Below are 26427 nucleotides of genomic sequence, written 5' to 3'. Positions count from 1 at the left end.
GTGCCGTTGAAAGCATTGAGAAGCTCTGTAGGATAGAGTAACATCAAAAATGAAAGTGAGAGGCAAGATTTTTGCCAGAAACAGATGCTGTTTGTTTCTTTCCTAAACTGAAACTAAAGATTTTCAGGTGGTTACCAGATCTTGTGTTTTCTTCCCACCTTTTTATGCATGTGTTAATGGTTTTGCTGCTGCTATTAGGACAAACTGTGCAATACAAAATACTCAGCAGTGTTTTAAGTGGACAGTCATCAATTTTCTTCAGAGAGCCAGCCATCTTTCAGAATATCTACATATCTACTCAGCAGTTTCCCACAAAATAGAAGTTGTAGTGCTTTTCAAACATCTAGCCTTCTGTCACCATCATCCTCTGATTTAAATACAGAGGAGAGTTAAATTCTCCTTGTTGTGTAGGGATGTGACACTGACAGATAGGAGATTTGGTATTCTTGGTTATCCCTTATTCTTCCACTGTTGCCAACTAACACATTCACAAGAAAGTGAAGTATGAGGCAGTTCGTTTCTTCCCTATTCAGAGAAGTGGGACTATAACTAATTTAATAGGGTAGGCTGCAAAGCGCTGCACTTCTTCAAAAAATAAGCATCTGATATGTTTCCCTCTTAACGGACATTTTCCTTTCTAATTGTCAAATTCCAAGTAAGCAACTTGCTTGTGGCTAGGCCTGCAAAGAAGAGGGGTGACTGATATCTTGACCATACCACTCTGAAAATCTTATATTTCCTTTTCAAAGGATTCAATTTAAGCAGATGGCTATATTGTCTTATGTATGAATCTCTAAAATTTCTGTTAAGCTGTCTTCTCTCCACAGTTAGAGATGAAGAGAATGGATTGGACAACAATCAAGGAGACAGGCCTTCAGATTGTGGAAAACGTGGCCGTGGGAGAGGTGAGATGGTGGCATTGGTGTGGGACTGGCCCTGATTTCATTTCCTGAAATGGAATCCCTCCCCCCCCCCCGCATGTGCTTACTTAAAAACTTAAGTATTTGGTTATCCTTTGATTCCATAAGCACTTCATCCACTTTTAATTTAGTTACTTGCCACCCCCCATAGCCCTTCTCATTGTTTGGTCTTAGAGTGACTTAAAGGTGATTTATATCAATTATTTTTGCAATTTTTCGTGTGGTATGCTGGTGTGCTCTGGCTATCGAGAGCTGTTTTCCCAGATCGAATAATGGTGGCCTGGAAGTTGGAGTGCACTGGGCTCTTCAAGATGTACATTGGTAGCAGGAAAGCACAAGATTCCATCTGTGGAGCTCTCGGGGAGGGATTTGTTGTGTGCTTGCCCCATTTCTTTGGGGTAGATCCTGTTGTTAGGTTTGTCTTCTGCTTTCAGTACCCAGTCAGAGAGCATTAGCTAACTTAGCGGCTTTTTGGTGAGAGAAGTTTTGGCATGAAGTTGTTGATAAGGAGAGGTGTGGAAAGATCACTGTGGAGTCACAGGTAGAATTGTGCATCCTGTAAAAGAGATGGGAAAGATGTTGACAATGGACTTGATGCGGAATCAAGGGATGCATAGTTTGTTTGGATTTTCATGGGTTTGAGTGGAAAGAAGCTTGTTTTTCTTAAAGCAAGAGGAAGGGAAATGGGTAACCTAAGATTGTATTGGGAGATGGGTATTAAACTGATGAAGTGCACAGCAGGGCTAACATAATAAGTAATGTCCAAGTTATGGAAAAACATTCCTACCTTCAAAAAAGGACTCTTCTCTTTGGAATATCCAGTAACGAGGCATTCAATGACTGGCACATCCAACTTCATTGTCTCCAAATCTGTATCTTGAAGGGAGTGGAAAGATGCAAAGACATGTAGCTTCCAGAGGGTTGTGAGTGACTTGGTTGTGCATGTAATCAGCAGATCAGCAGTCATGAAATGGCTTGTGCAGAAAGCCCTTTGCAGGGGAGGGCGTGGTATATAGTGTTATAGGTGGAACTTAAGTCTTTAAGTGTTTGCTTTATACAATAATTCTTTATACAAGTTGTAAATACAAAGTTAGGATTTTTTTTTAAGTTGTTGCATGAAACTTAAAGGTTAATTTCAAGTTCTAGTTCTTGATTTGTTTTTAAGAGCAATTCATTGTGTTCATTGTCAACTCTGTCGCTCTCCAGATGAACGTTGTACGTCTCAAGCCAAGGCACTTAATCATCAGTATCAAACTGACATACCTGACTGAAGAAACAGGAACAACTTAAACCAATTTCTGTTCGCTGGGATAGTGTATACAGTGTATCTGTATCTCTACCCAGTAGTTTAGACTCTACATTCATGTGAACAAAGTGTCTTGATGAAGTCTCCTCAGTTGTCTGTAATAAATCCTTTGAATGGCTTCAGGATCATTATATTACAAGTGTGTGTGTTATATGGCAGGAAATACCTAATTTAATTTAATAATGCAAGCCCTTGAAATCTGCAGGGAATAACATAAAGCTGTGTAATTCACATCTTTTCAGGGATGCATAACCTCCTGGTTATTAGTAGATATAAGAAAAAAGCTTTTGCCATTTTATTCAGTAGTCTTTATTTGCTGTTAAATAAAATAATAGTCACATTTGGGGATAAAGTACTTCAGCTAAAAGTATATAGATTGGTAATGTTATAAATGAAGTCTCAACTCAATCTGAATTTAGTAATATTTATAAAAGGAATATTTATAAAAGGTATAAAAGGCAAGTAAACAGCACTGGGTGTGCGGGGAGTCTACGCTCCACCAACACTCACACACAAACATCAAACATTCTAAATATATAGAACATTGCTTTTACATGCTAAACCCGAGTATGCCTATACATATGTACAATCAGGAAAGGTAACAAACAATCCTTTAAGTTCCATGACTTAACAGTCTCCATTTTCCATTCCTTTTGAACAATATGTCTCACTTTAAGTTGTCAAGCAACTCGGTCTTCAGGCCTTATGTATCCCGTTCTTCCCAGATTGAAGAAAAGCATATCCATCTCCTTTTCAAGGCCAATGAGGCCTGGGTCAAAAGGCACGTTCAGGTCAACAGGGGGCGGAACAGCAAAAGCCTTTGATGGCTGTAGCAGCAGAGGGGCCCATGGCGTAGCAGTCAGATCAGTAAAGGAGCCCGCAGCTCCCTCACTGTTTGGCAAACCACACGTTTCTGACTGTGGTCCCACAGGGCTCTTTAAGGCCTCAGAGACTGCTCGCCAGGTGCCAAGCAATCCCACTGCAACCTTGTCGTTTTTAGTTGCAGAGTCCCACACCTTGACCTCAGTTTGGTCCCATATTTCGGGATCATAAACTGTCTGACTGTTAATAAGAAGAATAAGCTGTAAGGTTACCAGGACAGTTTTTGTTCCTAAGGACGTATGATTCCCCATAATGCGCAACTGCTTACCAGTGAGAGGCAGTTGTGTGCGCGGGTTCGCTTCTCTCAGCTTGAGCTTCTTCCCAGCTCCGGTGCGCCCATTTCCAGATACTTTCTATATGAGCTTCTTTGTGCGCTTTGCTACGTTTGGCCAAACCTATCTTCATGAGGTGATCAATGTGCCTGTTCCCATCCTGGTCTCCATTCTGCTAGCCTGTTCCTTTTCATTCCTTCTTGTTGTTTCTTTATTGATGACATAACTTCATCACGTTGCCTTTTTTTATCTTGAGGGCAGGCTCCCCTCTTATGCCCTTCTCCCCAAAATAGTCCTTTTCAAAAACAACTTTTCATTGGTCAAACAACTTTGCAAATAACAACAACAGCAAACCCCCAGAAACATCCATGCCTTAACAGCTGGAGAAGAAGAAACTGAGACTGCAAGGAGTCTCCTGAATCACCCTTCTTTGTTCCCTCTAAACTCTTTTACATTCCTGATGGCCTCATCGTTAAGAGTCTGATGTTATCATTAACCACGAGGCTTGTCGACCCCCATGGCCACAGTCCCACATCTCCCCCTTCTTTATTAATATCAACCATTTTCTCGATACGAATTACCACTCCATATATAACAGTAATCACAACAGAGACCTTTTTTTTGGAAATGTTTCATGCAGTGTGTTTGTAGGAATCTAGGAAACATATACAAAATTAGGGGTTAGCTAATATGCAAACAACGTACTCCAGCTATTTTAAGGTACCTTCTCAGGCTGGAATTATCTTACTGGCTGCTTTCTAGAGAGAGATTTGCTGGGCCATCACATTACTGCTTCATTGTAGAAAAAATTTTTAAGAAATGACATGCACTGAAACCAGCAGAAATGGGGTAGATTCTGTGGTGATAGTGAAGTATTCATTGGGGGAGGAAAAAAGCAAAGCTTGATTATAAGCATTTCAGCTTTAGTGCTGTAGGCAGCACTAAGTGCTGTAGTTTACTGATGTGGTAGATCTTCTGTGACTGTGCCATTAACAGACTGATCTTCGGTTAATGACTGTGCCATTCCTTGCAACTATGAAGGGTAGTATGTAGACAGCATACAAACAGTGCTGGTTGTTGGCACTCAGGAGAGCAGGGATTTGAAGTAGATCCATGTTGTGGTTTAACCCGGCCAGCAGCTAAACACCACACAGCCGTTCGCTCACCCTCCCCCCTCCCTCTCTGGGATGGGGGAGAAAATCATGAAAATGAAGCCTGTGGGTTGAGATAAAGACAGTTTATTAAGACAGGAAAATAATAATAATAATAATAAATATAATAATAATAATAAATGCAATTGCTCACCACCTGCTAACCAATGCCCCCCACCCCAGCTAGCCACCCCTATATATTGTTCAGCATGACATCAGATGGTATGGAATATCCCTTTGGCCAATTTGGGTCAGCTGTCCTGGGTCTGTCCCCTCCCAGCTCCTGCTGCACCCCTAGCCTGCTCGCTGGCAGGACAGAGCGAGAAGCTGAAAAGCCCTTGGCTTGGTGTAAGCACTGCTCAGCAACAATTAAGACATCAGCATGTTATCAGCACTCTTCTCATCCTAAATTCAAAACACAGCACCCTACCAGCTACTAGGAAGAAAATTAACTCTGTCCTAGCTGAAACCAGAACAATATCCACCCCTTATTCCATACCATTTATGTCATGCTTAGATTCCATGCTTCCCAATACGTTCCAGTTAGTCACCACCTTCATATATGTATATGAAATGTCCATTAAATTTGTTTAGTCTTGACTGACTTGGGGCTCCATCTGTCACAGCAGTCTTTTTAGGGCAGAATCATAGAATCATAGAATATCCTGAGTTGGAAGGGACCCTTAAGGATCATCAAGTCCAACTCTTGACACCGCACAGGTCTACCCAAAAGTTCAGACCATGTGACTAAGTGCACAGTCCAATCTCTTCTTAAATTCAGACAGGCTCGGTGCAGTGACCACTTCCCTGGGGAGCCTGTTCCAGTGTGCAACCACCCTCTCTGTGAAGAACCCCCTCCTGATGTCAAGAAGAGATAGTATGTGGTGTTAGATCGTCAGATATTGAAGCCCGTTCTCATTCCATCACATCTCTGTGCTTGTCCAATTCTGTCAAAAGCAAAAGCAAACCCACGAATGGTTTTGCCTTTTCCTGAGGCAGGAGTAGCCCAGACTGTTTTACCCAGCATGTTTCTGACGTGCACTACAGGAACTTTGTCCCCTTCTACATTACATAGCAGGTTTGATTGGGCAGGTGCAACTCGGTTGGCAGATCCCCTAGTATTGACTAACCAGGTGGCCTTTGCCAAATGCGTATCCCAATTTTTGAATATCCCAGCACCCATTGCTTTCAGTGTAGTCTTTAACAGTCCACTGTATCGTTCAACTTTCCCGGAGGCTGGTGCATGATGGGAGATGTGATACACCCACTCAACACCATGTTCTTTGGCCCAAGTGTCTAAAAGGTTGTTTCGGAAATGAATCCCATTGTCTGACTCTATTCTTTCTGGGGTGCCATGTAGCCATAGGACTTCCTTTTCAAGGCCCAGGATAGTGTTCTGGGCGGTGGCATGGGGTACAGGCTATGTTTCCAGCCATCTGGTAGTTGCTTCCACCATGGTAAGTATGTGGCGCTTGCCGTTGCGGGTTTAAGGGAGCGTGATGTAATCAGTCTGTCAGGCCTCTCCATATTTATATTTCAGCCATTGTCCTCCATACCAAAGAGGCTTTGACCGTTTGGCTTGCTTAATTGCAGCACATGTTTCACATTCATGAATAACCTGTGCTATAGCGTCCATGGTCAGGTCCACCCCTCGATCACGAGCCCATCTGTATGTTGCATCTCTACCTTGATGGCCCGAGGTGTCATGGGCCCATCGGGCTATAAATAATTCACCTTTATGTTGCCAGTCCAGGTCCACCTGAGCCACTTCAATCTTAGCAGCCTGATCCACCTGCTAGTTGTTTTGATGTCCTTCAGTGGCCTGACTCTTGGGCACATGAGCATCTACGTGGCATACCTTTACAAAACTGACTCAATTCACCTTCTCCCTCAGCAGCTTCTGCAATTCGTTGTGTAGGACTCCATACAGCAGCCTTCCATCTCTGTATCCCTGACTCTAAAACCCTGGGGGTCGACCTCAAATTTCCCCAGGTTCTTTCTGCCAGTGGCTCCAGGTGGGGCCATTCTCCCCGGCTGCAGTGTAGAGCACATTCTTTACATCTGGTCCTTTTCGGACTGGCCTAAGGGCTACTGCATGAACTATTTCCTGCTTGATTTGTTCAAAGGCTTGTCGTTGCTCAGGGCCCCATTCAAACTCATTCTTCTTGCGGGTTACTTGGTAGAGCGGGTTTACAATCAGACTGTAATTTGGAATGTGCCAAAACCCCACGACACCTAGGAAAGTCTATGTTTCTTTTTTGCTAGTTGGTGGAGACATAGCTGTTATTTTGTTGATCACATCCACTGGGATTTGATGATGTCCATCCTGCCATTTTATTCCTAAAAACTGGATCTCTCGTGCAGGTCCTTTGACTATTTTGTTTTATAGCAAAACCAGCCTTCGGAAGGATTTGGACTATTTTCTTCCCTTTCTTGAAAACTTCCTCTGCTGTGTCACCCCACACAATGATGTCATCAATGTACTGCAGGTGTTCATGAGCTTCCCCCTGCTCCAGCGCAGACTGGATCAGTCCATGGAAAATGGTAGGGCTGTGTTCCCACCCCAAGGGCAACTGAATCCAGGTGTATTGGACTCCCCTCCAAGTGAAGCAAACTGTGGCCTGCACTCTGCTGCTAGAGGGATGGAGAAAAATGCATTAGCGATATGAATTGTGGCGTACCACTTGGCTGCCTTTTGATTCCAGTTCGTACTGGAGTTCTAGCATGTCCGGCACAGCAGTACTCAGTGGTCGTGTGACTTCTTTCAGGTCACGATAGTCCACTGTTAGTCTCCACTCGCCATTAGACTTTCACACTGGCCATGTGGGACTATTGAAAGGTGAATGAGTCTTGCTGATCACTCCTTGGCTCTCCAATTGACGAATTAGCTTATGGATGCAATCAGGGAGTCTCAGTTTGTGTGATATTGCCACCGGTGCACAGTTGTGGTGGCGATTGGCACCCACTGTTCTTTGACCCTCAGTAACCCCACAACAGAAGGGTCCTCTGAGAGACCGGGCAAGGTAGATAATTGTTTAATGTCCTCTGTTTCTAAGGCAGCTATGCCAAAAGCCCACCGGAACCCTTTTGGGTCCTTGCAATATACTCTTCTAAGATAGTCTATGCCAAGTATACATGGAGCATCTGGGCCAGTCACAATGCGGTGCTTTTCCCACTCATTCCCAGTCAGACTCACTTCAGCCTCCAATACAGTTAACTGCTGGGATCCCCCCTGTCACTTCATAAATACAGATGGGCTCTGGCCCTTTATAGCTTGATGGCATTATAGTACATTGTGCACCGGTGTCTACTAAAGCCTTATACTTTTGTGCATCTGACGTGCCAGGCCATCGAATCCGCACAGTCCAATAAACTCGATTGTCCCTTTCCTTCCCCTGGCTGGAGGAAAGGCCTCTCTAATCCTGGTCAGAATCTTCTTCGTTTCTGTGTTTGAAGGACTGCCTGCTGGAAGTTGGAGCAGCAAGCTTTTCAGAGAACCCCTTTTTCCTGATTGTTTTCTTTTGCAACTCACGTACCCGTGCCTCTAGGGTCGCGGTAGATTTTCCATCCCATTTTCTCATGTCCTCTCCATGGTCACTTAGGTAAAACCACAGGGTGGCATGGGGTGTGTACCCACCATATCGTCTTCCTTGTGCGGATGAACACTTACCCCTGATAGCTGAGACACCGGTTTGTACGAGTGGGTAGGAAAATAATCTCTCTTCAAGTTGGTGGAACTTTTCAGACAATTTCTCAAAAGTATTCTCTTTTAGTTGGTGGACACTGTTTTTTTCAGGTGGGGCGGAAGATAGAATATCTTTAAGTTGTTGGAACTCTTCAGAAAGTTTCTCCACAGCTGAGACGCAGGCCTGTAAGGAAGAGGAGAGACTTCCTTCACACTGCCGGAGTTGTTTAGCCACTTCATCCACTGTGGATTCCTCATCATCTTTCCAGGCCATTATTGCCAGTGAGCTGGCATATGATGATGGTGCATTCCGTGCAAACTTCTGCCACGTGGGTAGTGTACACTTGACTTCATCTGGATCTGTGGATGTTTGTCTGAGGTCTGGGTCCTCATAAATCACCTCCCGTACGGCTAATTCCCTCAGGTACTGGATTCCCTTCTCCATAGTGGCCCACTTACTGGTAGACATACAAGTTCTTCCTTGAAGGGATACCTTTCCTTCACTGCTGAGAGGAGACTCCTCCAGAGGCTGTGAGGTCGTGCTCCATCTGCAATTGCTTTGTCAATGCCTGCGTCTCTAGCAAAGGATCCCAGCTGCCTGGATTCCCTGCCCTCTAATTCCACACACTTGGCTCCGGTGTCCCAGCACCGGAGCAGCCAGGTGACAAGCTGCTCACCTATTCAGTGACCAAAATCTATTTGCACATCTCGTAGCTCATGCTGGGATAGGCCTTCTGAAGTTATTGATGCTTTTGTGATATCTTCTTCTTCATCTTCCCGTTCATGTGATGGCCCATCCACTTCGGAGTAGCCCATCTTGTCATTGTCTTCCTCCCCAGTAGGAGTGTCTCTGTGTTCTAAACGACATGACTTTTGCATCCGTTGTTTTATCTTCGCTACAGGGGCAACTTGCACTGCTACAGTCTTTTTCCCTGACCCAGCTGCAGGGCCTTTCACAGGGATTGGAAGAACTGCAGGGCCTGTCGTGGGCTGGAGCAGCTGTGGGGTCTGTCGTAGGGGTTACAGTGGCTGCAGGTGTTGGAGTGGCCGTTGGGCCTGTCATGGGACTTGGAGTGGCCGCAGGGTCTGTCACTAGGGTTATAGTGGCATTGATTGCAGCTCAGTAGGCATAGGCCAGGCCCTAGCACGTTGTAGTGATTTGTGTCTCTGTGGTATTGCCAGAGTCATGACACCCCTTTTTCAAGCATTCTATCAGTATTTTAGGATTTTGCAGTTGTTCAGGGGTGAATTTCCAAAGCACTGGAGGTGCCCACTGCTCTAGATTCCTGCCTATATCCTCCCACACTCCCTGCCACTCACAACTATCCTGCCTCAGGACACATCTCTGGATGAGATTCCAAAGTAGGTTTTTAACCTTAGACAAAACCTGAAGCGCATTCAGGAGACATAACAATAACACCATGCTAGTCTGAACATCCCAAGGATATCCAACATCTTGGAGAACTATTGTAAGTATCTCAGAGGATAAGAGGGTGGTGAAGGAGAAAGGGAGAGTGAACAAGTAGGAAAAAATATCTTCCCCTTTCCCCTCAACAGATTGGCTCCCTGAAGAAAAAAAGCAATAGGTGTAATTGTTAATAGTTTCCAAGATATGGTTTCCAAAGTAGAGTTGATGACAGTGCTGAGTACAAATCAGCAGGTTAGAATCATGACCAGAAATTTCATCATATCATAAGCCACTGTTGCACTGCACAGTACCATAATGACCTTAAACCACGGCCTGGAAAGGATAAACAGCACAACAGGGAGCACATACAGAAAGTAACGTGCTATAATACTCAATTTGGAAAACAGGCTCAGCAGACTTGAGATTAAAGCAATCAATGCTGTGACTAGCAACTATTAAGCAGGTCTAATACTTATACCAATTTTAGTTTAACACACTCTGGTCAGATCTGTCATTATCTCAACCCTTCGAGCCCCACGTTGTGCGCCAAAAGGACTGTTGAGGTTTAACCGGGCCGGCAGCTCAGCACCACACAGCCGTTCGCTCCCCCTCCCCCCTCCCTCTCTGGGAATGGGTAGGGTGTCAGAAAGAAATGTAAACCTGTGGGTTGAGATAGAGACAGTTTATTAGGGCAGAAAAGAAAGGGAAATGATAATAATGATAACAGTACTACTACTACTGTGTACAAAACAAGTGATACATAATGCAATTGCTCACCACCTGCTAACTGATGCCCAGCCTAATCCCGAGCAGCCGGCCCCCCCACCCCGGCTAGCCACCCCTATATATTGTTCAGCATGACATCAGATGGTATGGAATACCCCTTTGGCTAGTTTGGGTCAGCTGTCCTGGGTCTGTCCCCTCCCAGCTCCTGCTGCACCCCCAGCCTGCCCGCTGGCAGGACAGAGCAAGAAGCTGAAAAGTCCTTGGCTTAGTGTAAGCGCTGCTCTGGAACAGTTAAAACATCATCATGTTATAAGCACTCTTCTCATCCTAAATTCAAAACACAGCACCCTACCATCTACTAGGAGGAAAATTAACTATCCTATCTGAAACCAGTTCAGTATGCAGTACTGAGGGATTAAGAGAAAGCAGAAGTGTGCCACAGGATGCAATTCGGGACACATCCCTGCTGGAATTGCTTTGCTTCTCAGCTGTTAATCTGTGCTTGCTGAAGTGTTTGTAAACTTTCATTTGGAAAGGAGTCAAGGAACTTGGGTTTTGTAATGTCGCCTTCCCGTCTGTCTTTCCACAAATGAATTTATTGAATGAGTTTTATTTTGCTGTTAGAAACATACTATAATGGTTATTGATAATTGCATCAAAGTGATTATATTTGATGGTTATGTCTTCAAGACTCTTTATTCTTGAAACATTCCCTTTATTTGTGTTTCATACAGCTGCAGTGCTATATATAAATTAAAGAACTATATAGGCACAATAGTTCTTGATGTTTCTGTTTGGTACTATTCCCTCATTTTCAGTTTTAAGTGCAGGTCTGGTTCTCCCCCTCTCTTCTACCCTATGTTAAAAAGGGAATGGTAGAGCAAGAAAAAAGACTTTGAAAGGTACTGGGAAGATTGCTTTTATGGGATGTAAGGAATAATAAGCAAAGTATCACAGAATCACAGAATTGTAGGGGTTGGAAGGGACCTCATGAGGTCATCGGGTCCAACCCCCCTGCCAAAGCAGGTTCCCTAGAGCAGGCTTCCCAGGTAGGCATCCAGACGGGCCTTGAATATCTCCAGAGTAGGACTTCGCAGACTGCAAAACAGAGGGTTGTGGTAGACATCTGTAAAGTTTCTAGCGAGAAAGTTCTGTGGGGAAATGAGTTCATCACTCATGCAAATATGAGAGTGAGAGGATATTAAATCAGTAAGTTATAGGTTCAGAACGAATGTAAGGAAGTGGTTTTAATATATGAAGTTAACCTGAGAAACTCTTTACTTAAGGTCTTGTGGATGCTGAAAATTTATATGTGGGGTGTTTTGACAAATGTATTCAAAAAAAATCACAGGAAAAAGAAAAACAAAAAACAACAAACATAACAACAAACTAACTAACCAAATTGAAAAACAATGCTGAATGAACAAGGCTGGTGAATTATGTAAATTGTTTGGCTCAGGAAGTGTCTGAGCTACAAATGGCTGAAGATCAGGATTGTGTCCAGAGGAATGGTGTTGTGGTTTCAACTCTTATACGTTTCCACAGACTTTGACAGTAGTCAATGACAAGATTGTACGTAGATCTACTTCTCGGCTTCATTCAGCACATAAATTATTAGATACATGTGTAGCAATTCAACTCGTTTGCAAAGTGAAAGTGGATTTATCACTTGTACTTCTGTTCCTGAATTCCTTTCCTTTTCATTCTTCCAGAGCAATGTGCACATGGCAAAAATGTGGAGACCAACACCAAATTCAATCTAGCGAAACAGAAATAAAAGTGAAAGGGGAAAACATGAGGTTTTAATTTTGGATTTAAAGTACCTGACAAGGAACCTTTCAAACATTTCCTGGTTTCGTAAGAAAATAGAGCAGTGTGCCTTTTTCGTAAATATCAGACTAGTCCAAATTGTGTTTGTGATAGCCTATTTTTTATCTTAAAAAGTTAAGAAGAAAAGATATCTGGAAGAAAATGAGCTTCTGTAACCAGAATTGCATATCTAAACATTTTCTTGTTTTAAAACCTTAGCACAGTTGGAAAAGAACATATTTTGAATTTGCTTTGCCAGAACTAGTAAGGATGTTGTTTTTCTAAAACAGGAATGCAGAGCAGACCTTCTGGAGGTCACAGTTTGAAGTCTGTTTAGTTTCGCTGTAGTTAGCATTATGTGATTTTTTTTTTTTTGAGATTAACCAGAACTTAGGTTTAACATAAGTGTGGTGGTTCCGCTCGAGTGGGCAGCCGAGCTCCACCACAGCCGCTCTCTCACTCCCCCTCCTCAAAGAGGAACGGGGAGAAAATATGATGAAAAGGGCTCAAAGGTTGAGATAAGGATGAGAAGATCATGCAGTAATTATTGTAACGGGCAAAACAGACTCGGCATAAGGAGATAGTAAGATTTATTGCTAATTACTAACAAGCTAGAGAAGTGAGAAACAAAGGAAAGAAACCAAAAGCACCTTCCCCCCCATCCACCCTCTTCCACCTCCTCCCCCCGAGCGGCGCAGGGGAACGGGGGAATGGGGGTTATGGTCAGTCTACAGCGCTTCTTCTCCGCTGCTCCTTCTCGGTCACTCTCGTCCCCTGTGCTGTGGGGTCCCACCCACGGGATGCAGTCCTTGATGAACTGATCCGGCGTGGGCTTCCCACAGGCAGCAGCTCTTCCAGAACTGCTCCAGATATGGGTCCGTACCACGGGGTCCATCCCTCAGGAGAAAACTGCTCCAACCTGGGTCCCCCACAGGCAGCAGCTTCTGCCAGATCACCTGCTCCTGCGTGGTCTCCTCTCCATGGGCTACAGGTCCGGCCCGGAATCTGCTCCGGCAGGGGTCTTCCACAGGCGGCAGCCTCCATCGGTGCAGGTCTACCTGCTCCACCGTGGTCTCCTCCACGGGCTACAGCATGGAACCCCGCTCCACCGTGGTACTCCGTGGGCTGCAGGGGGACATCCTGCTTCACCATGGTCCTCACCACAGGCCGCAGGGGACTTCTGCTCCGGCGCCTGGAGCACCTCTCCCCCTCCTTCTGCACTGACCTTGGCGCCTGCAAGGCTGTTCCTCACTCCTCTCACTCTCCCAGCTGCTGTGCGGCGCAGTGATTTTTTTCCCTGTCTTAAATATGCTTTCACAGAGGTGCAAAACAACATCGCTTATTGGCTCGGCTCTGGTCAGCAGTGGGGCCCTTACCAAACATGGGGCAGCTTCTAGATCTTTCTCACAGAAACCACCCCTATGGCTCCCTGCTACCAAAACCTTGCCACGTAAACCCACTACACCAACTACTCTGTAGTCTGAGATAAACACAGCTCTTGAGCGTTACCTGGTCTTCCAGTCTGTTTCCTTTCCCTTTCAGTTATTCTTAGGCCTCTTTCTTAACCTTGATAATATTTTTGTCTAATTTAAACCAGTCAGTGTGAAAATCTTAGTTTTGAAATAGTGTACCTTTCTGCGAAAGGATTTCAGTCCGTAAACTAATCTGTTTTCTATAAAATAGGCTATTACATTAATGGGATAGTCCCATTTAGGTTGTGGGACTACACATTCATCTTGTGCTCCCTGTCAGTGTACATTTGTTTTGGGGAAGAAATTGAGTGAGCTGAAGCATTTTTCCTTATGTAGGAGAAGTATCAGAGTTAAGACTCATGTGATTATGGGAGTTTTGAACTCCCAGTGTGTTTCCCAGTGTGTTTCCCAGTGTATTTTCCCACTGGAAACAGAAAATCTCCCCACCTGCTTTCTTTTCTGGAATGAATGTTGGAGAAGTTAACTGTAAAGTGACCAAGTGATACCAATGTGAACCTAGTTGACTGAGATGTGCTGGAGAGCATAAAAGGAAACAACACATGATTGAACAGTGTTAAAATATTAAAGAAAACAAAATCTTTTGAATATTTCATCACTTAAAATTATGGCATTGGATAGGGTAGTAGCAGGAATATTAATTGGAATCAACTTGAAACATAGTTCCCCACTCTTGGTTTCCTGGAACAGAAATGAGTAAGCATTTGATAAAATGTTAATGAATTTGTTTTGACAAAAAGCATTGACATGGTTTTGTGAAATTAAGGGAACCCACTGAATTTCAAGTTCGGGATTAATTTCCAAAGTGATCTGATACAGACAAATCTTTGCTGGCTAATAGTCTTCTAAGACTTGTAACGTAAACAGTGTGATTTCTTTTACAGTCAAAATACTTTAAAGTTGTTAGAGATTCTTAATGTTGCTTTTAGCTGGTAGTTTATTGTGCAGATGCTGATACATCATCTTATGTAAGCCTCACTTGCTACAACCATCTTCCGCTTTATATGCTAAGGTCATTCTTTGGGATTTTTGAACTTGAGAGGCTGGGAAGGCTTTACCTCCTTTCATGCTAGCTATTCTAGCTGATGTTTCTATATCTGATGTCTGCCTTAGTCAAATGTATTGCTGCTTGTCTGTTTCTGTGGTTTGCAGCTCCTCATTTGTTTCATAGCTGAGCTTTTCCAAAAAAATGTTGTCCTCTGTTGTGTGCTCCATTAATAAATGCTGCACTGGCTTCTGTCTTTGTGAGTCTGAGTGCTGCAACCCCTTTATGCCATGGACTAGCTCCCCAGGTTGGGGATATCAGCTGGGTGAAGGAGAGGCATGAGGCTGCAACAGGAGGTTCAGAGCCTGAGTTAGGATCAGTTGGTACAGTGGGGTTTGGGGGAATTACATTTATGGCTAAATACACAGCCCCATGTTGTGCCCTCAGTGAAGAGGGCTGGCAATTGCTGGATGGCAGCTGGTGTTACCTCCTTGCTAACCTCTCTCCTTTCTCCAGCCAATGGTGAAAAGAGAGCAAATAGAGGAAAATGTAGAGATAGCAGGCCTGGCCTATTGTCAGGCTTCAGCTCTGTGTTCCTGTTCCACAAAAATACCATGTGTGCCTGGATGGAAATCCTTCTGCAGATTTTCAAAGCTTCCCTGTAGCTAGCAGTATCTTGTATAGAGTATGGGTAAACTCTGACAAAATGTGGATAAAGCTATCCTGGTATCTCAATGCTTCTGAGAAGTCCTTAAAAATGTAGGTAGGAAACGTTTTAAATAACAAGAAATCTTTCAAAACTTGCACAGTGAACTAGGGCAAGGGGGAGAACGAGTGGTGAGCAGAAGGAAAGGAAAGTCATTAGAAAAGGAACTTCCCGAACTGGTTTTACCATGTCCTGGAACTATTGCTCTAACTCATTTTAAATAGTACCCTGAAAATAAGGGGTAATTTTGATCCAATTTCAAACTGCCTATGCTAGGTAGTTCTGATGTTTGGACAACCCGTGCATTGGGGATTTAAGATTATAATATTTGTATTCTGGTAAACTTGTAGTTGCTTTCTAACTTGTAATTACTGCATAATTTTGTCATTAAAATAGACATCGCTTTGTTCTCAGTCTGCAGCTCTTGACCTGCTCCTGTCCTTGTAATATGAAATCATAGTTCTCAAAGAAAACCAAACACACAACTGGAAAGGCCTCAGATATTGATATCCTAAAAAGGCATAAAAATAAAATCATTATAGAAAATGATACATGTAAGAAATTAGTTTCTAGAGGCTTATGTAGAGCTGTACTGTATGGATGGTTAAGTAATAAAATCTAAATGCCTTGTTGGTGCTAAGCTGCATGCAGAAATAAAGCCATTCACTGGAGCAAGAAGCTTGTGAACTGAGGCTGGAATCAAAATTTGGGACAACAAATTTTTTGTTTAAATAGAAAGAAATTTTTGCGGGTGATAATGGGAGTTGTTTGAGTAATCTGAATTGAGTAATTTTCATGTCAGTGACTACAAGGGGCAAATGCAAGGAATGTGTGGTTGCAGGCAGGAGAAAGTGCAAGAAGGTAGAGGTGGACAAGGGAGTCTGATGGAAAGAAGGAAATAAATGGTGTACTTAAATTTTCTTGTCACCAACAAGGAGTGACAGAGAATTTCTGGAGAGACCAGACCATGCATGAGGGCTGGGCTGTTAGAGCTGCTTAGGCAAGAGTGAGAAATTAGAGACAAATTTTTGAACAATGGCTACTGACTTGGCAATGGCAGACTCATTTGGGATGAGGCTTTAGGTAAGTCCTTTTGTTAGAATTTTGAGCTACTTCTCTAGTTACAGAAAAGCCAGCAAATGGAAGTACTACTGAAACGTGCAGCGAACTGTGGCTTGCGTATGGTAGGGAAACATTCTCCTGTGAGAAAATTTGGGAAGGAAATATATTTTACTGTGGTAGTTTACTTCAATCATAGCATTTTCTAATGTGACAGACTAGTGACCGGCTCCTTTTCTGCTGTTGCTGTTAAATGGTGTTTTCTCTCCTAGGGTTTGGACGTGGCAGAGGGAGAGGAGCGGGGAGGTTTTCAGCCCAAGGCATGGGGTAAGAAACATACAGAGCACAGATTTCGGAGAGGGTCAAACTCAGTAGCAAGATTATTTGCCACTGTACGTATTCATATTGCTGTATGTATGAAAAAATCACTACAGATGCAAAAATTCATATATCCGTTAGATAATAACTGGATTACTTTTGTCTTAATCCAGCGTTTGACTGGATACATCTATAGAATCCTAATCTAAGTTCACTTGATGTTAATGTGTCAAACTTGGAAGAACCCATTTGTACCTATCAGTAACAACCACAGCTGAGCATATAAACTAATGCTTTAGAGGATGGGGAGGAGTTAGGTATGCTGTTAACTGCATTTTCAGGAATTCTTATTTTGGTTCAGTTTCTCTACAGTTTCCATGCTTTTTTCTTCCTTCTTTTCTCTTTTCTTCTTTTTATTTTTTAATCCGTGTCTGCTCATAGAGGAAAAAAAAATCTTTGGAAACCAAAACTTTTGTTTTGTTCAATGAATGACCCATGTGTTCTCTTCCATTTCTTAACTTTTAAAACTCTAGGACATTTAACCCTGCAGACTATACGGAGTCTTCTGCCACTGATGGCTTTGGGACAAAATCAGAGATTTGGGAGATTGATCAGAATGATGCAGATGATGGAACTGGTAAGATGCTTCCAGAAGTGGAAGGATTGGAATGAAGACCTGTAGCAAATGGCAGTTAAAATAACTGTTCTGTTAGTATTCAGCTACCTTCTGAAAATGTGAATACATCTCACATGGCACAGATAGTAGTTCATTTTTATAGTTTAACTACTGCTGAATTGCATAGCGCATGCTGTAGCTCAAGTGACTCTCCGGTTAAACTGAGGGGAAGGCAATTTGCAATTTTTTGTTTTAGTACTAACAATCCCTTGAAAGTCAAAGGGTTATTGGAAGAGTTATTGGAAGAACCTTGTATGTAGAGAATTGTTTAGATATCTTAAGTGCTGCTTAAGATTTCACCTAATTGAAGTTAAGATTGCAAGTACCACTGAAAATGATTGGTTCACAGGCATTGAGTAGTAGGATCTGAATACGTAAGTAGAAAAAGAAAAAGGAAAATCTGTTGATAAATATAAATCCACTTTGTGACACTGCGATGACTGTGGAAGCTCTACTTATACAACACATGAACTTGAGCATGTGAGTTTCTGGGATGGAGGAGAGTTCCAAGATCTGGTGCCTTTGAAGAGAATTATTAACTAAAACCTGAGTAGGCACTTGAACGGAAGCCAGAAGAGCAGTCTGCCTCTGAAGATAGAGGCAGCTGTATGTTTCTACATGGAGTTTCAAGTATGAAGCGTGCACTCCTGGCTAAAGGCAAGAGACAAGATGGTCTGGAAAGGAACCACTTCACAGTCGTTTCATGGTGATTCAGAAATAAAGAATGTGATGTGCTTGTCTGTGACTTGGAAAAACAAGATTGCTGCTTCTCATAGTCTGTGGCAGGAGATGAAGACCAAGGGAAGCCTGTGCCATGATGGAGAAATTAATGTATGTTATCATTCACGCCTGGAAACCATTGACTGACAGGAGAGATTTCTTGTTTTTAAAAACCCAGTAGAGTGACTCTTATGATCTTTTCATTGCTGAAGCTAGCTGAGATGATTTTTTTCACAACCTCCACGTCAAGTGTGGAAGGAAAAGACTGATATTGGAGGCCATCGTGTGCTTCGTAGAGCACTGCAGTGAACCTCTTGAGGTGCAGCTTTCTAAACTTCATAAAAGCCATTTTTCATTTAACCAGAGAAGGCAGTAACAGGCTCAGAGTTTAGGTGATCTTACTAGGCAGCTGTCTTGTCACTTGAGAGCTACTACTGCCTGGCAATCCAGTGTGGGAGAGTGGCACTGAGGACATTAATGGTCATTGGAAGGGGAGCTCTTTTTGCCAAATATGGTATCTTTCCGGGGAATTGCATTTTAAGTGATGTGGTGGTGTAGCACAAACAGGAGCATGCCTTTTACTTTCACTCATGTTAGTTTTTCAAATAAGTTTATCAGGTAAGGAGTTAGAAGAGCAGCTAATGACTTGAAAATACCCTTAAGAATACTGATGCTGATGTTTGCTGTATGGTAGCAGAGGACAAGATGTGTTGTCACAAGTATAACAGAAGCAATAAAGTTGACTGACTAAAGATATTCAAGAAAGGCATGAGGACGCTGGAACAGAGGTAGAAAATTCCCTGTTTATTTATTAATGATCACAGTTAGGAGGCTGTGGTTTATAAACGACTTTGGCTTGTGCTCTGCTTCCTAAGTGAGCTTGAATGGTGGTGACCCTCCCTGCGAACTGTATAGCCTTTGTATATGTATGCTGCCTCCTTGCAACCTGTTCCTCTTGTGGGCATCTCCTCAGTCTTCAGTAATGGAAGAATTCTGCCCAGGAGTAAGAGTGGGTGAAGCTGAACAGATCCCTTGGAGAGAATAAATGTGTCTACATGAGGAGGTTTGCTGTGAAGGAAATCAGTGGAAATTAAAAGCACACCAGCCTGTGTGTGTACAACTTGTTTTTTGATGACATGTCCATTTTTGCTGTTAGGCCCTACGCATGTTAGCGAGAACTGCATTGGATTTCAGTGAAGCAACTTAAGGCATGTATGGGATGTTGGGGAGTGTGAGGAGAGGTTTGCTTGGCCTAGTTGGCTCTTAGGTGTATGAGTGTGGGGAGTTTCCTGCGATATAGGGGTGTTTGTCAACATAGGGAATTTCCTCCGTAATAATTCGGTGAGTGGAAACGTAAAGTAGATGACTGTGAATGTTCTTTATGGATGTTAAGTAACTTTCTGCTGCTAATTTTCCTTTACTTTCAGTGAGTGTAAAGGCACCATAACTGACAAAACAAAGTCAAAATGCCTGTATATATGTATCAGTATAGGGAGAAAATTTTATTTTGCAGTGTTTCTTCTTTAGACAAGTGTTGGTCCCATATCTTTTCATCCACAATGAAAGAAACAAAATTAACGCATTCTTGTTATGTGGAGGATTAATGTCTTCTGTTTGCAATTTCATTAAAAAGGAGGTAGGGTGCAGCTACCTGGAAAAGCTAAGCCAGTTTTGCATATTAAAATGTTTTCTGAAGACAGAACTCCACAGAGAACTTAAATTTGGAGAATAAGTATTTACAAAGTATTTCCTCTTTAAGCCAGTGCTGGGAGAGGATTAACTTAAAAATTTTCAATTAAAAACAAACACATTATTTGTTTCCAAAATGTTGCTTCCATGTGTGTAATTGTATTCCAAATAATTCAGCATCCTAATTCTTATAGAAGTAACATTCTACAGAAAGGTAAAGGGAAGGGACAAGTGGAAGGAAACAAAATGACCAAGTCTTATCCAAAAGGGATTATACTTGAACAATTCATTTGATGCTTTCTTAGAGGCATGCTGAGTTTTCATTCTCTTACTTTTTTTTTGTAATGCCCAAGGCAATGGGAGATCCTGAACAACAAATTGCACCAGTTCTTAAGAAAATAAATGAGGATGGAGGTGCTCACCTCTCAAAGTAGACTAAAAATGGATATTGTATTGTGGTAATTTACTGTTACCTTGACTTTGATAGTGTTTCATAAATTTCACAGAAAAACTTTATTCATATCATCTTGTTTATGAGCAGCCTGCAATGACTCTGAAACTGAAGAATGACAACCAAAAAAGAAAAAAATAAATTACAGTGTATCTGTCAAGGGGGAAGAAGGGAATTGGGTAGCTTGGAAGTTGCAAGGAAGCTTTTTTTTTTTCAGGACTGCTGTAGGATTCAGAAGGAACACTTAAAGGAATCATTCAGATCTTTCGAAGATATAACCCAGAAGAAAAGGATTAATATACTTATTAATACAGAAGTTTGAGATAGACCAAAATAAAATAATTTGGGGGCAAATACATATGGCTGAGTAAAAAAAGGGGAGGGGGAAGTGACAGGAAGTGAGGAATTGGAGGAAAATAGTTGAAGCTGTACCAGAACCATATGTTATACTTTATTGGCTTGATGACTTTCTGAAACTGAACTTTTTGCAGAAGAAAACATGAAACGGTCAGAGATGGGAGTGTATGTTGAAGCTGATAGACAAGGATCCTTGAAAACATAAAGCATAATTTCAGTGGAAAACAGAACTGTTAAACAGTAATACTTTGCAAGGCATGGGGTAAAGGTTGGGAAGAGGATTTATGGAGCTACAATAATACCAAGGTGGATTATGGACAAAAAGGAAATTGTTAGACTTGTGGCAAGATCAGACTTAAAGCCTGTCAATGCCAGGAAGCTGTTAGCAATGGGGATTTAATTCAGAGAAGAGCAATAAAACATCTGACGTTGGAAGGATTGATTTTTGGAAGGCAGTGTGTTAATAAGTGACGATGATGAACTTAGCCTGGGTCAGCTAATTAAAGGGTGATGGGTTGCGTTCAGTATTTGAAAGGTGTGAATGCACAGAAGTGTAGTCATGAGTAGAAGCAACAGATAAATGTTTACATGGAGTGTTAGGAAAATGTCCCAGTGTTATTCCAAACAGCTCCAGTCTCCAGAAGGTGTGGTGAGAAATGCAAGGGGCTCAGGTGTGCTTTGCCAAGGCTTTTCTTTCTTTGTTTTACCAGATTCTGAGCTTTGTTGGGGAGATCTGGCACCAGTGCAAGGTGTGTCTGCTGCAGAGATCACAGAATCATAGAATTGAAGGGGTTGGAAGGGACATCAAGACATCATCGGGTCAAATCTCCCTCTGCCAAAGCAGGTTCCTTAGAGCAGGCTGCCCAAGTGAAGGCATCCAGACAGGCCTTAAATATCTCCAGAGAAGGAGACTCCACAACCTCTCTGGGCAGCCTGTTCCAGTGCTCCATCACCCTCACCGTGAAGAAGGTCTTTCGCATGTTGGTACAGAACTTCCTGTGATCCATCTTATGACCATTACTCCTTGTCCTGTCCCCACAAACCACTGAAAAGAGGTTGGCCAAATCCCTCTGTCTCCCACACCTCAGGTATTTATACACATTGATGAGATCCCTGCTCAGTCTTCTTTTCTCCAGGCTGAACAGACCCAGGTCTCTCAGCCTTTCCTCATAAGGAAGATGCTCCAGGCCCCGTATCATCTTTGTGGCCCTCCGCTGGACTCTCTCCAGGAGATTCCTGTCTTTCTTGTACCGGGGAGCCCAGAACTGGACACAGTACTCCAGGTGAGGCCTGACCAGGGCAGAGTAGAGGGGGAGGATCACCTCCCTTGACCTGCTGGCCACACTCCTTTTAATGCATGCCAGGATCCCATTGGCCTTCCTGGCCATGAGGGCACACTGCTGGCTCATGGTCAACCTGTCGTCCACCAGGACCCCCAGGGTCCTTCTCCTCAGAGCTCCTCTCCAGCAGGTTGCCCCCCAGCCTGCACTGATAGATGCAGTTGTTCCTTCCCAGGTGCAGGACTCTACACTTGCTCTTGTTAAGCCTCATTTGGTTTCTTCCATGCCCAGCTTTCCAGCCTGTCCAGGTCTCATTGAATGGCAGCACAGCCTTCTGGCGTGTCAGCCACTCCTCCCTGTATCATCGGCGTACTTGCTGAGGGTGTATGCTATTCCCTCATCAGGGTCATTGATGAAGATGTTGAACGAGACTGGACCCAGCACCGACCCCTGGGGAATACCGCTAGTCATGGGTCTCCCGACAGACTTTGTGCCGCCGATCACCACCCTCTGAGCTCGGCCAGTCAGCCAGTTCTCAACCCACCTTACTGTCCACTCCTCTATCCCACACTTTCTCAGCTTTGCTAGCAAGATGTCGTGGGAGACAGTATCAAAAGCCTTGCTAAAGTAAAGGTACATCCACTGCTCTCCCCCCATCCTACCCAGCTGGGGATGCCATCATAGAAGGCAACGAGGCTGGTCACGCACAACTTCCCCTTGGTGAATCCATGCGGACTACTCCTCATAACCTTCTTCTCTTCCAATTGCTTGGAGATGGCATCCAGAACAAGCTGTTCCAACACCTTTCCAGGGACAGAGGTGAGACTGACTGGCCTGTAGTTTCCCGGATCCTCCTTCTTGCCCTTCTGGAAGACCGGAGTGACATTGGCTATCCTCCAGTCTTCAGGCACATCTCCTGTTCTCCAGGATCTTTCAAAGATGATAGAGAGCGTTTCAGCGATCACCTCTCCCAACTCCCTTAGCACACGTGGATGCATCCCATCGGGATCCATGGATTTATGTGCGTTGATCCCACTCAGATGCTCCTGAACCACTCCCTTGTCAACCAGGGGGGAGCCCTCCATTTCCCAGACCCTTTCTCCTCCTGCCAGGGTCCAGGAGTCCTAGGGGGGAGTCTTTGAAGCAAAGATTGAAGCAAAGAAGGCATTCAGTATCTCCGCCTTCTCAGCATCCCCCGTTACCAGGACACCCTCCTCCTTCAGCAAGGGGCCCACATTATCCCTAGTCTTCCTTTTACTGTTTACACATTTAAAAAAAAAAAAAAAGACATTATTATCCTTTATCTCAAATGCAAGCCTCATCTCTAGGTGGGCCTTAGCCTTCCTCGTCGCATCCCTGCAGGCCTTGACAACACTTCTCTACTCCTCCCAAAAGGACAGGCCCTTTTTCCACATTTCATAGACCTTCCTCTTCCTTTTGATCTTATTGATGAGCTCCTTGCTCATCCACGCAGGTCTCCCACCCCCCTTCCCCGATTTCCTACTCTTTGGGGATGCACTGATCCTGATCTTGGAAGAAGTGCTGTTTAAATGTTGCCCAGCTCTCACATGTACCCTTGCCTTCTAGCAACCTAGCCCATGAGATACTCCCAAGCAGGTCCCGGAAGAGGTCAAAGTTGGCTCTCCAAAGCTCCAGGGTTGCAGTCGTACTTTTTGCCTTACTTCTTCCACCAAGTTCCATCTTAAACTCCACCATCTCATGGTCACTGCATCCCAAGCTGCCCCCAGCCTTCACATCCCTAACAAGCCCATCCCTGTTGGTAAGAAATGGGCCTTGCTCTGGTCAACGTGAGACAAATCCAGGCAGGGCAAATATGGGGATGAATTTCTTTAAAGAAGAAATATCAGAGGAAGAGATTGTGTACTGGTCAGGAGAGGGGAAAGAAAAACTCTCTCAAGAGTCCTGTTCATGAGGCTTTGCGTCCTTTCCATTATTTTTGTGGAAAGGGGTGGGTTAGGCTATAAATTTGAGGTGCTAATTTTGGTGTGCTTTCATATAATCTGTAGTTATTTTTCAAGTGCCTTGATATTTCACAGTAAGAAAGATTCCCCTAGTTAGGGGCTGTGGTAAAAACAAGAGCAAGATATTTCAGGCAACGTTATATTGTTCCACAGAGCTAATCCAGAGTGGATGTTACCTTGCTCAGGACTTGCCAAATAATTTTGGATTCCAAGGTATAAAATCCCTCCCTTCTCTCCTTGTGTGTATCTCTCTGTGGTTGGCCTAGATCACTAGATTAGTGCCGTTCAGCCCTGCTCTGGCTTGGCTGCTGCTTTCTAAAAGAGTACAGAAGGTATCACTAATTTAGTGATCCTGTCAGCACAAGTGGGATTTGGTGCTGTGTTTAGGGGGCTTTTGTTTCTGATGTGTCTCCAGGAGGTTTCTGGTTCAACAAAGGATGGAAGTCCAGTCATAGTTCTTCTGCTTTTGTGCTTGATGAAGGAGATGGTACCAGGAACTTCAAATGCTGGTGTTTTCTTGGCTTGTGGTTTTGTAGTTCAGATGGCAGCTCAGGTTGTTGCTGGGTTACCCTTCCCTGTGCTTATGCTGGTGGGCAAGGCCTGGCAGTCCGTTCATTGCTCTTGCATGTCTGTGTCTGCTGTTTCCTAGGGAAGGGATCAGGTTTTTAAATCTGTAGGGTCGTTTCTTGGAGTTTTACATTTGCTGCGTGCTATGGACTGGGTACTGTGCTCTGGTGTTTGCCAAATTGTGCTGCCAGTGATGGGAAGAAATGTTTTGCAGCTACGGTGGAAGCTTATTGACTCTTCTGCTGCCATGATATCAATTATATATGTTTTAAGATCAAATCCTTCTGGGAGGAAAAGGGATTTGGGTCCCTCTGCCCTGAGGAGAGGGTTAACAGGTTGGAAAGGAGCCTCCAGAAGCATATCTTGGGTCTTGAGTTTGAGTACGTTGAAAGTGGGATTATGGATGTCAGAGCAGGTGTTTTGGTTGTATGAATTTGTTATGGAGCTGGGAAATCCTGTGGAGGGGCTGAGCAATCCCTCCCTGTCATGGGGGTGGGTATAGGAGGAACTTCTTGATAATGTTTGATATTAATCACTGGTTGCAGACATGCCTTTGTGTAAATTATGTCTGGGACCACAGTGGCTAAGAAACTCCTGAAATCATAGACCAGAGCTAAAAAAAAATACTTCTCAAAAGCTCAAATCTGCTGACCAATTTCTTAGGGCTGCCCATGTTTCCAGCCACCATCTCCTCACATTGTTTTACTAATAATCAAAACAGAAATGCTTATAATGCAGAAGGGTTGAAATATGACGTATTTTTAGCTGGTAACTGTTTTCTTTCCTTCCCCAAATTGTAATAGGAGCATGGAAGAATTCAATAGAAGAATGGACAGCAGAAGACTGGAACGAAGATGTAAGTGTCCCTTCCTAGATAGACAGCATTCATTATTTACCTTTTTCAGTCTTTACGTTGTTTTCAAAACCTCAGTGCTCTAATTCTTTCTTGTAGTTATGCAGTGATGTTTCTTGCTGTAATTCCCATTTAAGAGCATATATTTAGAAAAGCTTAATTTTAAATCAAATTGAGTCAAGAAATATCTTTATTTTGCTGAGTGGCCTATATATGGATAATAAAATGTTAAGTTTTGTCCCAAATTAAATATTAGCAAATTATAGTTCTTTACTGCTTAATTTTGATGGGTGGTATCTGCATACCTCCCCCAATATTATGTAGGGATGTCAAGCCATATTATCACAAGATCACAAGATTTTATGTTGAAGTGCTGAAGCTTACTATCAAGTTTAGACCCATCATTGATGCTTTTTTCTTGAAATGTGCATAATTGTTCCAATTGGTCCTCTTCATATTCAGAATATTAAAAGAAGAGCTAGTAGTGTGCTGAAGATGATACTTAATTGCTTCATTCCTGTTGCTTCATCATGATGTGTTGTCTAAAGTACTGGAACAATCTTTTTTCTTTATCAGGCAAGAGACGTCTGCAAAATATTTGACATTTATTGTTTGTTTGTGATTTAAGTTTTCAGTATCATAATAAAGATTAAGCAGTTCAGAAAACAAATGAGATAGCAAGAAATAGGGAGAGAAAACCTTAGTGTTTAAGAGGTTTTTCATTTTTATAGAAACATCTATCATCTCAAGATTATTTTTTGAAGAGTAAACTTGTTTCAGAAGCCATCCCTTTTGCTTCCTGTAGGGTGGCACATCGGTGTTATCCTCAGAGATGTGTTAACAGGTCACGTAACAGATACAAAACTGTCCTTACCCAATAAGGAGGCCATATCTTTTGAGAAAATTAAAAGAACTCTAAAATATGACCTAGTCCTAGGTTCTCTGTATTGGTTACCTCCATCAAATGCTGCTTTTTTGTTTGTTTCTATAAAGCCGTCCTCTATTTCTGCAGTAGATGCTAGTGGAAGGCTAAGGACAATGAAAATGTCTGGCATTGTTTCTCTACTCTGTTTAGGACTGGTACGATCTCTATCCTGTTGTTAATTTTCATTAATTATGGAAAGCTGGAAGAATC

General features: G+C 43.1%; 1 protein-coding gene across 9 annotated transcripts in view; it reads left to right on the top strand.

The window, feature by feature from the left end:
- LOC137846700 (ubiquitin-associated protein 2-like) overlaps positions 1 to 26427 on the top strand; it is a 115047-nt gene that overhangs the window by 46233 nt on the left and 42387 nt on the right. For 6 of the 9 annotated variants that reach the window (XM_068664783.1, XM_068664782.1, XM_068664780.1 and 3 more), the window contains exons 6-10: positions 828 to 905; positions 16672 to 16726; positions 17251 to 17354; positions 24026 to 24085; positions 25243 to 25295. In XM_068664783.1, coding sequence (XP_068520884.1) covers positions 828 to 905; positions 16672 to 16726; positions 17251 to 17354; positions 24026 to 24085; positions 25243 to 25295 — 350 coding nt within the window. The remainder of the gene's footprint in view (positions 1 to 827; positions 906 to 16671; positions 16727 to 17250; positions 17355 to 24025; positions 24086 to 25242; positions 25296 to 26427) is intronic. The other 3 variants (XM_068664785.1, XM_068664784.1, XM_068664778.1) reach the window with 1 other exon arrangement.

Source organism: Anas acuta, chromosome W, assembly GCF_963932015.1.
Source record: "Anas acuta chromosome W, bAnaAcu1.1, whole genome shotgun sequence".
Lineage (NCBI taxonomy): Eukaryota > Metazoa > Chordata > Aves > Anseriformes > Anatidae > Anas > Anas acuta.
The sequence above is the reverse complement of the archived record's forward strand: the minus strand, read 5'-3'. Positions and strand labels throughout refer to the sequence as shown.